The sequence below is a fragment of the Anoplophora glabripennis genome, unplaced genomic scaffold, assembly GCF_000390285.2.
Source record: "Anoplophora glabripennis isolate ALB-LARVAE unplaced genomic scaffold, Agla_2.0 scaffold558, whole genome shotgun sequence".
NCBI classification, from domain to species: Eukaryota; Metazoa; Arthropoda; class Insecta; order Coleoptera; family Cerambycidae; genus Anoplophora; species Anoplophora glabripennis.
Window position 1 is genome coordinate 119,411 of NW_019416738.1, and position 11,579 is coordinate 130,989.

The 11,579-nt window shown below is 33.3% G+C and overlaps 1 protein-coding gene across 3 annotated transcripts in view; it reads right to left on the reverse strand.

Annotated features, from left to right (window-relative positions):
• Positions 1 to 4,640: 4,640 nt before the first annotated feature.
• LOC108912335 (monocarboxylate transporter 7) overlaps positions 4,641 to 11,579 on the reverse strand; it is a 20,872-nt gene continuing 13,933 nt past the window's right edge. For 2 of the 3 annotated variants that reach the window (XM_018717544.1, XM_018717545.1), the window contains exons 2-5: positions 9,534 to 10,095; positions 8,548 to 8,773; positions 7,491 to 8,452; positions 4,641 to 5,343 (exon numbers count right to left, since the gene is read on the reverse strand). In XM_018717544.1, the coding sequence (XP_018573060.1) occupies positions 5,063 to 5,343; positions 7,491 to 8,452; positions 8,548 to 8,773; positions 9,534 to 10,083 (2,019 nt within the window). In that variant the 5' untranslated portion in view covers positions 10,084 to 10,095 and the 3' untranslated portion in view covers positions 4,641 to 5,062. Of the gene's footprint in view, positions 5,344 to 7,490; positions 8,453 to 8,547; positions 8,774 to 9,533; positions 10,096 to 10,149; positions 10,212 to 11,579 lie in introns of those variants that run through there. The other variant, XM_018717543.1, reaches the window with a different exon arrangement.

The window sequence follows — 11,579 nt, forward strand, 5'->3', positions numbered from 1 at the left end:
TAACCACAAAGGTTCGTGGAATCTTTGTCTTAGTGTTTGGAATTTTTACAATCAAGGAAGAGCCTACATCCTCAATATCATCTACAGTTAAATTGACTAGTTCATCAGTTCGACAAGCTCCGGCAATCCCCAGAATTAATCCAACCTATAAAAAATCAAAATACTTAATAATTGAAATACCTAACAACAAAAGTAATCTTACCTTAATCATTAAGAATTCTTTGTCATCTGCACTTGATAGAAAACGGTCGATTTCACCCTTTGTCAATATTTTCGATTTTTTCGCTTGATATCCGTCACCGGTTCTTTTCAAAAATGCGATCAGCTTGGGGAATTTGCTTATATCTATGTTGTCGTAAATTATCAAGCATGACTTAACCATAGAATATTGCGCCCATAATGTGGAAGACTTGTAATTCTTTGCATTTTCACTGAAGTATGCCAACAAAACATTCTCGCTGTATACTTGAACATTTTTCTCGGCGCACCACTTTTTGAACCGATTGTAGGCTATATCGTATAAAGATCTTGACTTCGTAGGCAGCAAATTGCTTATTGCAATATTTGCAGCCTCCACAATCTCTTCCGACTCACAATTATTCATTGTGCACTAAACAAACTTTAAACTAAACCAAACTAGCACCTTAATTTGACAATTCTTTTTGTTTGTTTATTTTGTAGTTATGACAATAAATCAACGACTACTAAATAAATGCTCAAATCCGAATACAATAATTCTGGTGCTACTTACTTCGTAATGACAAAATATGTGTTTTTAAGTTAATGAGACCGTGGAAAAAATAGTATATATCATTCAGGAGAAATGTTATTTTGTCATCGGTGCATTGTAGCCCTCGGGCTTCAAATTGCACCTCTGCCAAAATAACGCATTTCTCTCCCTTATAGTATAATGTACTATTATTTTAGATTGTTGCCAAAATTTTACTTGCGATAAGGTTTTTTTTTAAAACACGTCGGCATTTTAAATTTTCATAATACTCATCATTGGACTGACGATGTTCGCATGCGGTTGTGCAAATTGCAACACAAATTGCCTACTAATGTATAGGTTGGTCGAGTAGAAGATTATTCATTTAAACTATTTATTCTTCACAGAAATTTAATGGCTAGACGAAACTACGGACAATTCTGCAGAAAAATGTTTCATTGAATAGCTTCTGCACATATTTTTCAAGATGTAAAACTTTTGAACAATGCATTGAGAAACGTGTTAGAAGAATGATGTGGTTTTACCACATCATTGGGCTGTCGGATCGCTCGGAATAAATCCTTTTAGACATTTTTGTGGGTTCATGTTAATGTATTCCTGTGAAATTGAATACAAAGTACAACTTTATCAGAAATTTTTGCTGTTACTGAAGAAACAAGAATGCTATCGGTAACACCACCACACATAAAAAAATCGAGTGCGAAGATGAAGACTCCAGTAGTACTGCTTATTTTGATGTCCATAATCGATAAAAACACTCTCTTGGTTCCTAATATTTAGGATTGGCCATTTTAATTAATAGAATATGTGGCATACAAAAAGTCCAAACTCAAAGATCTGACATATAGATAATCACCGACGTATTTTGATGAGCTGACAACGATACCGTAGTTAGAATTTATTCACAACTACAACTGGCCAGTATCTTGTGAAATCTATATTTTGAGTGAAAATGAACACAAAAATCTCTCAGTTTAGTTAAATCAGGAGTCTTCGATTTGCTTCTAGAGTATCTTTTGTTTTAAAATGTTCTGCGAAGGGGATGTCTTTTTCTTCCAGTATATCCCGTTTCAGATTCCATAGTCAGCTAACATATTTGCGTTCCATCTTCCTTGATATTGCTTTTCCATTTCTTTGAGGTCTTTCGCCCTGTTTTTCGCTACCTCCCCAGGGTTCTCTGGAAAGTAATCGAGCTGTGAATCGAGGAAATTTAACTTCAGATTCATTAAACATACTAGACTCTTGAAGTTGCTGACTATTTTTTCGAATTTTTCACTTTTATTATTCCCAAGAAAATTTTTGCACATTTCTTTAAAACTCAACCATGCATCTTTTTCTTTAATGTTTCATTGAAACGAAGAACAGGGCGTAAAAGTTCCATCAGGACCTCAAAGAAATAGAAAACTGATATCAAGGAAGATGGAACATAAATTTATTCGCTGACTATTGTTGGAATCTGAAATCCCGTACCAAAACTAAAGACAGAAAAAAAAAGAAGAAAAAGATATCTTCTTCGCAGATCATTTGAAAACAAAAAATAAGATACCTACTCTAGAAACAAAGATTAACCATAATCTCATTAACTGGGCAAAGCGAAGACTCTTTTGGCTTAATCGTTTTCAACTTATCAAAATACTTCGGTAATGATATGTCATATCTTTGGGTTTGGACTTTTTTGTGTAATTGATATTATTCTATCATTTAAAATGGCTAACGCTAAATATTAGGAGCCAAACTGACTAAAAGTAGGTTTTATCGATTATTGGCGTCAAAATGAGTAGCACTACCTGAGTATACATCTTCGCACTCGGTTTGTTTTTGTGCACTGCACTGGTGTAATTTTCCCGCATGTATAGGAAAATCGGATTCGCAACGTGCGCACTTATTAAATATGGTGACAGGCACTTTGAAAATTTATTACGAGTACTATAAAGCCTGGTATAGTCCACGCTAATTAAACTTTTTAGAAGAAATATTTCATATACAAATAATATTTTGTCCAGGCATAGTTTATAGGAGTAAGGACCCGAAAAGTTCCTATCCTGACGGTGGGCGCAACCACCCTTTTTCGCGAAAAATTACTCCCGTGCGCAATTTAACTACGGTTTTTCGAGTTTTTCTTCGAAACCATCACTCTGACGGGAAAAAGGTGTAGAAACGAAAATGTTCCCTATTAAATTCTACACAAAAAATGTCAATAGATTATTAACCTCTCCTCCACCTATTTCCTTCTATCGGCGTTCAAAGTAGGGGGTGAAAAATGTGAAAACAGCAAAAAATAAAACAAAAAAGTGATACATGAATATAGAAGAGGAGATTCCGCTCTATAACTTTGATTCGAATCACTTTCTACGTCAAACCAACCGTTTTATAGATATTCGTTCTGAAAAAGGCGTAGGGCCGATTTTTCGCCGAGCGATCCAAACTACTCCCACTTTGAACGCCGCCGCTAGAAGGAAACCAGTGGGAATAGATTAATAACACAGTCCGACAAAATTTAACTTTTTTTCGGAAGCAGAAACTTGAAAATGTATTCCGAAGGATTTAGGTGCGCTGAATCCGAATCTGGCAGCAGAATTGCTTTATCATGTCAGGTTTTTGAGATATCCTAACCTAAAAGTGCAAAAACACTGTTTTTCGTCATATTTGAGGTTATGTAGTAATGCCATCTATTCTTTTTCAAAAAACTAATACATTGAATCTAAAAGTACAAGGCTCCTTCCTTCGAATACCGTTGAGTTTGCTCAAATATCTTTTTTTTTTCGTTGAGATATCACATGTTGAAATTTTTAAGTTTCTATTTATGCGAAAATCTACTAAGGATCCCTTAGACATCAAGCAGTCGATTGCAATTCAGAAACTTCATACCCATACGGTTTGTGGGTTTGGAGTTGATGGGTTTGGGGTTTGTAAGCTTGGAGTTTGTTAGTTTCGGTTTTGTAGAATTGGGGTTTGTGGGTTTAGGGATTGTGGATTTGGGATTTGTGCGTTTGTGGATTTGGAGTTTGTGAGTTGGAGTTCGTTCGTATGTATTGAAGGTTTCTGAGTATGTAGTTTCTGAACTGCAATCAACTGTTTGACGTCTAATGGATCCTTAGAAATTTCAACATGTGATATCTCAACGAAAAAAAAAAGATATCTGAGCAAACTCAACGGCATTCGAAAGAGGGAGTCTTGTACCTTTAAATTATATGTATTTTGTTTTCAAGAATAGATGGCATTACTACATAACCTCAAATATGACGAAAAACAGTGTTTTTTGCACTTTTAGGTAAAGATATGTCAAAAACCTGACGTTATACAGCAATTCTGCGGCCAGATTCGGATTCAGCGCACCAGGATCCTTCGGGAATGCATATTAGTGTTTTTGCTTCTTGACCCTTGTTGACCTGTGTAATCTATAGGACATATTTTGTGTAGAATTTAATAGAGAACATGTCTGTTTGTATACCTTTTTCCCGTCAGAGTGATGGTTTCGAGGAAAAAATTAAAAAACCGTAATTAAGTCCCGCCCGGAGGTAGTTTTTCGTAAAAAAAGGGTGGCTCCTATAAACTATCCATGGACAAAATATTATTTGTCTATGAATTATTTCTTCTATTTGACGTTTTTTCGGCTAATTAGCGTGGACTAGTAAGCGAAAAAGTAAGAATTTTAATCCTCTATTTCAAATAATAAAGTGTAGTTCTTAAGTTTAAGTTATTAAAATTACTATTCAAATGAGTGGGACTATTTGAGTTGATTCCATTTTTTTTTTTTTTTTCATTAAAAAATCACTTTGTGTTTTTGATTAAATGTGACCATAATTCTTTTTTCCTATAAAACTAATGACTTTTGGGGCTACATCCAAATCGTTTATTAAATTATTAAAGAAACAGAAACAATCGGGTACTAGAAATGAACCTGTAATTATAAAATATGTAATGTGTTTTATTAATTTTCTGTTAAAATATAAACTTATCTCTTATATAAATAGTGTTTTGGTTTACAGCTATAAGAAACTTAACAGAAATGGACAACTGTCTTTGTTATAAAAAAAAAATCTCATTGGAATGTCCGATACATGTAAAGGTGGTGTCTAATTACATATATTACACAGATCAGTGCAATTAATAGATTCCATAATTTTCCGCAATTTACAATTAAAATATAAAACATTCGTAATAATTAAATATGTACAGATTGCAACTAACGTAGTTTAATCAGTCTTACATTGGGTTATATTATTATCTAAAACTAAGTATTCTTTTCGTGCCTCTCATTCGAATTGATTTCCTTACGTAGTACCATTCTAATAGGAACATTGGATATATTACGTAACAAGTAAATTTAAGTTAAACCGGTACTTCTTTATTCGATTTTTCGTTTCTTCTTCGCTCCCACTGATTGACCCAATTGAGAGGATAACACATCATAGCAGACGCCAGAAGCATTCCTCCGGATAAGTAAAAGGAAGCGTCATAGCTGCCAGTGGCGTTCTTGAAGGCACCTGCGAGGGGAGCGCCAATTATCGCGGCCACACCTTGGAACAGTAAAAGTAGTCCGAAAGCGTTCGTCAATTTTTCTAGGCCCAAAAGATCGACCACAACGATTGACCTTAAAGACGCAAAGCAGGCTGAAACAAATAACGAATGCTGTTAGTCTAGTCGGTAGGATTGCCAAAGGGGATATAAATTATTCTATTATAATAATTTACGCAGTATAGCAAATAAAATTAGTATGCATATAATTAATTAGTAGTTGTCCAGAAGGACTGGATCTACACAATTATCTGTTATTTGCATCAGCAAAATTTTAATTTGTCAATAGCACTACAATATTTTCCTTTAAAGAAAATCAATAGTTAGTTGCGACGTATTTTATTTTAAAAACTTGCTGATAATACTATTCATCTATTTTTACAAAAAGTGTTCTGAAAAAGGTTTCCACAAATTCAGAGCAGAACATCGAAAACAAAACGATTTTTTCCTGTAGACAATAGGTCTTATTTTAAAATAAAATTCATATAACTTCTTTGGATATATGTGATAGGTTCGTTTTCGACTACGCTTAGAGCTTACCATTCTTAAAAAAATTATGTACCTGTTTTGATCTTATTTTTGGAAAAAAAGAATAGAGAATTTTATGAAATTATTGTACCAATTCTGTGCAAAAACGTATCAAAATTGATGTCATCTAAAAACGATTTTGTCAAACTTAGTCGTAGGTAGTCGAAAAAAAGTTATATCCAGTAAGTTAATCTGTAAGTAAATCAAAAGTTTGCAAGAATAAAAAAGTAAAGATATTTCTGATCCAAAAAGCAATATACTTAAACCACAGGCGTGCGCACCAAAAAGTTGACTGGGTAAATATGTAGGTACGACATTTCCTCCGTGCTTGTTTTGTTTTTTTTTTATTTGAATTCAATAACAACTTAACTTAAAAACGAACAGATTTATTGTTAAAAACATTTCTTTCTTCTTATTTTATGTGCAGCAATTATAACTCTGTATGTCATATATGTGATACTTGAAAGTCTATTGAGAGCGTTGAAAATTAAATTCTGAATGTAACCGTGTTTGTGAACAAATATGTCCAACTAGTTGTTCCTGGGCAAATGTTTCAAACGTTTGTTTTCTGACAAAAGGGTTTACCTCTACTTTATCAGGATGTCATTGATAAATAATCAAAATTTATGAATAGGAATTGAAATTGCTGGTAGTTGACCTTGGTACAGTCAATTGCGTTTTGTGCATTTGCGCAATCATTTCAATACAATAAAAATACCTCTTTTATGTAAGAGAAACCTCAAATTGTAATATTCTAAAATATTGCTAGAAAAATACTACACATACACTAACACTGTCATATTTAACATTCAACAACTCGCCTCAGAATTTGTAACACCTTTTTCAAAACACCCAGTAAATGTATATGTAAATGTATTTTTTTATGTAGGAAGCTACGTATTATTCAGTAACAGAAAAAAATTGTTACTAAGATCTTACTTCATACCTACATAATTTAAATACTCTCCAATCAATATGTATTTATAACTTGAATGACTATTAACGTCATAGAATATTTTTTGTTAAATATTCTGTGGATATAATTTGTTATTATGTATAAATATAAAATAAATTTGGATATCGTGTTTAGAAAATGCCACCATTAACTGTTCTACTTTTTAGATATCTTTATTTACACTATACTTATTAAACCTATTAAGATGAAAACTACATGTACATATAATTGAAACTAAATTACTATCAGTAATTTAACATTATGATAAACTATCACAAACCAGTTTAAGTTTCTAATTAAGTATTGAAAGCAAATTGCTATTTAAAAATACACATAATTAAATATGTAGTATTAGACAAATATTACTCCAAACAACTATTTCATAGTTCGAAAAGTCTAGTTTTGTTTTAGCACAATTTAAATTATTTTAAAAATATCAGTGAAAAAAAGTACATATTGCACTAAGTAAAATCTCAAAATAAAGTGTTCTTCATTGAAACATTTACTTAGTCACTTTCATTAGTCTAATAATTTTAAGGAAGTCTATTTAATCGATAGTAATTTAAATTATGTTTGCCACCGGCATCAGTAATTAAATAGTGTACTTTACTAATTCCAGACAGGACTATTATTTTCAAACAGGTTTAAAACAAGTTTCATAATATCATAATCAGTGTCAACTAAAAGTTTATTTTAATATTTTTAGAAGTATTAATTGTTAACTAAAACATTCAATTTGGTCATATATTTTCCACTTACCGATTGCTAATCCAAACACCACAGTGTAGAAAAATTGATACTGAGGTGTGAGAGAAAGTCCACTAAATATCGTAGCAACTCCACCAATTGTCAAGGCCACGTTGGTTAAAACCAAAGCATTTACACCTGGTAAAGAACTCACGATTCCACACAACACCCTTCCTACAGTATTTGCAATCCCTATAGACGAGACTAACCACACTGCCAGAACTGAGGTCATACCGCTTGTCTTCGCTCTGTCGACTAAGAACATGAAAGGTACGTAGAATCCCATCATAGTGAAGAAACCTCCTACGGCAAGAATAAGAAAGGAAGGAGATTTCAGTAAACTGAAATCTAACATGGTGGCTAAAGCCCTTCTAAACGCTTCTGGGCATAACTTGCAAGAATGTTTCTTTTCTTCTTCTATATCGTTTTTGGTAGGCAATCTAATAACAGACAAGTTGTACGCCACCGATGTCCTTGAAGTGTACTGAGGTAATCTAGTCAAACTAGCTCCGAAGAAGATATCGTCCCTGTACAAAGGTCTGTTGACTTCACTTTCCTGCTGATTTTCGGAAACGGTTCTTGACCTTCGAGGAACTATGATTGGATTCAGTTTATTTAATTCCAGAAGATGTGTTTTACCTTCTTCTTTCGTCTTTCCTTTGTCTGCTAAGAAAGGAACGCTTAAGGTTTTTTCTTTTTCTTTACTGTAAGTATCTGCTCTCTTTCTACTAGGTATGCTTATGGTGTGATAAACGTCTGAGACTCTAGGGTACTCTGAATTATTGTTAACACCAAATAAACGAGGAATAGAAGATTGGTTATCATGAGTCGAGATAGTAGAATTTCTTCTCATAGAGTTAATGGCTTCCTCCATTTTTAAACGCGCTGCTAGGGGTAACTTGGTAGGATCCATTATCAATTCGGGCTTTTCCTCTTTGTCATCCAGCTCCTTTACTTTTGTTGGTTTCAATGGTCTGCAACAAAAAGTAATATTAACAATGTCTTCAAGGTAAAAAAATTTAAGAAGACGGTAGCAAGTTTTTCAAAGAAAGATTAATTTGAAACTTACCTAAATAGTGCACCATAGATTATACAGCTAAGTACTAGGGCTCCTTGACATAAAAGGGCACTCCTCCATCCCAAATTGGTGATCAGGGCTTCACTAAGAGGGGCAAACAGGAACGTACCTATTCCCGATCCACAAACCGCAATCCCTGTAGCAAGCGCTCTCCATCTTTCGAAGTAAAATCCGATAGTTATCACAGAAGGAACATAAATAAATCCAAATCCAATACCTACAAGAGAAGCAAATCTTAAATTTCACATGTTTTGCTTTTAATAAGAAATAACACATCCGTGGTAAGCAATTAAATTAAAACTATTGTTTGTTTAAGCCTTGCGAAATATAAGGATTCGTTAGATATTTCAATTACTGAAGACTTAGTGATAAAATTAATTAGGTATATTTCATGATAAGTTAGATTGATTCATTTACTTATATTACGTTCTTAGGTAGTTTTCGAGGTTCTGAGCAGCATTTTCGTTAAATATAGAAGCTTTTGACAAAGGCTGGACTACAAAACTAAACAAAAATCAGGGCCTTATATAGTCTACGAACATCATTATTTAATGTCACTCTAAGACACTTGGCTAGAAGTTTTAGATTAGGTTTTTGTACATTTCTTGAATATGTAAGAAAGTATACTAGGTGTGCTTAAATTATTTTCCAAAAAATTTGTATGTCTCCTTTGCGTCGAATTTTTCTATTTTCTATCGGTAATCAATGCGCTAAAAACATAAGGAGTTCGAAAATTCTGTGTTCATATTTGGAGGAACAAAATAAGAAAAAAATATAGTACAAAATTCCAAAATTTTACGATTTCAATTTTGTTCTTTTACCAGTTAAAAAGTCGTTTTAAAAAATTAATTATCTTGGTCAGGAAGTATTTTACAACTTCCGTTTATAGGAATTTTATTAGCTCTAAATCTCATCTATCTCCTGGCAAGTTATGATGGAAACATTATAACACCTTATATAAGAAAACGAATATTTACCTCCTAGAACTCCGTAGGAAATACACAGGAATGTGACGCTGGTCGAATAATACGACACCGCAAAAGCGGTCGCCCCCATCAAACTTCCGAGGATAGCCACTAACCGAAAACCATACCGATTAGCTATTGCACTTGCAAAAGGTCCAGCTATGAGATAAAACCCTGACATCAAAGACCCGACTAGAGTCACTTCTGGTATTGTAGCGGAAAAGTCATCTGCAATGTATTCGAGGAAAGTTCCGAAAGAAAATATTATGCCGTCCACTATCATATTACACATGAAAGATGCCGCCACAATTACCCACCCCCAGCCTCCATCCGGAGGGACTACTACCTCCGCCTCGTCGGAACAGGCGTCGCTGCTTGATTCCTCTTCATCATCTTCTTTCACTAGTTTTTCACATTCGTTTATAGGCGTCGCGACGTTAGAGTCACTTATTTCATTTAACTGCTTAGCGCACTTGCACTCCGTTACTTCGTCTTCCGATGTGGGCACTTGGTGGTAACTCGTGTCAACTTTTCCAGGGGAATCCACATTTGGAGGCGCCATTGTTGATTGGTTCTGAAAAAATAAGAAAAATGTTTTAATAATCACAACTATTCGATAAAACTTTACTTCTAATTCTTCCATGTTGAAAATCAATGGGTTTGTTTCGCATGGGTAAGTTGATGCAGCAAAAAGAGTCTGCTGACTGAAAGAATTTGGTTGGAAAACCTGTTTAAGTAAATAGGTGTTGTCCTTCATGGCTGTGAATAGAATTGTCAGCAATAATTTACATATAATTGTGGTTCAGCAACTTGCTCTAATAAAACTAAATCCGAATTCCTCCCGATTTTGAAATGGGGGCAATTCACTTCTTGTCTGCAACCTGCACCCGTTAATACAAAATATAAATATATTATGGATATTATAATTCATTGTTTTCAGCATCGCATTTTGAAAGTACTTAAACGTTATTTAAACAATAACTATACTATCCCTCCGTGCATACTTTTAAAATGTAATCAGTATTATATTATCTGTCTCAGATTGTAGATTTAGTATTTAGAAAGCCTTGCCTGCCTTGCATACATCTTTTAGTTGTAAATATTTACATCCTTGTTTATTCTCCTAATAATCTGAGTACACTTAGACACACTATTGAAACGTCTATTACATAAAAGAGATAAAAATATTGGAATTTAGAACGGATATATTGATTGGACAAATGGATAAGTTGTAGAAGTGTGTTATCTCTAATCAAAAGCAAACACGAGTAGGTACTGAATTATTGCATCATGTATACGTGAAGATACTGGAAAATACTGGTTAAATAAAAAAATTAAAGCCTGATTATGGCTCTTTTAGATATGTGACATACCATTCCTTACTAGAAATCAAGATGATGGTAACCTTTTATACATTTATTATTAGCGAATGAAGGTAGTCATTTAAAAAATGATTCCATATATGCATTTAACATAACTTGAAATTGGATGGAACAAAGATCCATTTATTCTCAATCATAGGTGCACAGTCTAGATTCTTGATTATTGTACCAATCATTGTAGGTAATGAAAATTACCAATAATTAACATTTGTATGTTGAAATTTGACATTCAGCAAACAACATGCCACTAAATTTTTACAAATGTAGACTGTACTTATTAAAAACATCGCCTAGTTTCACAAAATGTAAATATATCGGCAACTTAGCATAACTGGAAATATATTAGTATAACTAATAAACAGAATGGACAGACTGTTATTCATTAATTAACTCATCGCAAAAAATTCATAGCCAGTTTTGCATAAAACATGGCTTTCTGACGTATGGGTTGAAGTATTTACATACACTTAAAGGAGGCTCTGGAAATTGTGTTCTATAGGATTTTATTTCACACAAATACTATAACTATAGAACAGTTATAACCATGGGATGCTACAAATGTATAGCCCCGCTTTATCACTGAATATTACTCTACAACGAAATATAATCCGAACCGTATAAGCAATTTCGCTAAAAACTCCTTCCATAGATTTTTATTTATAAATAATAATAATAA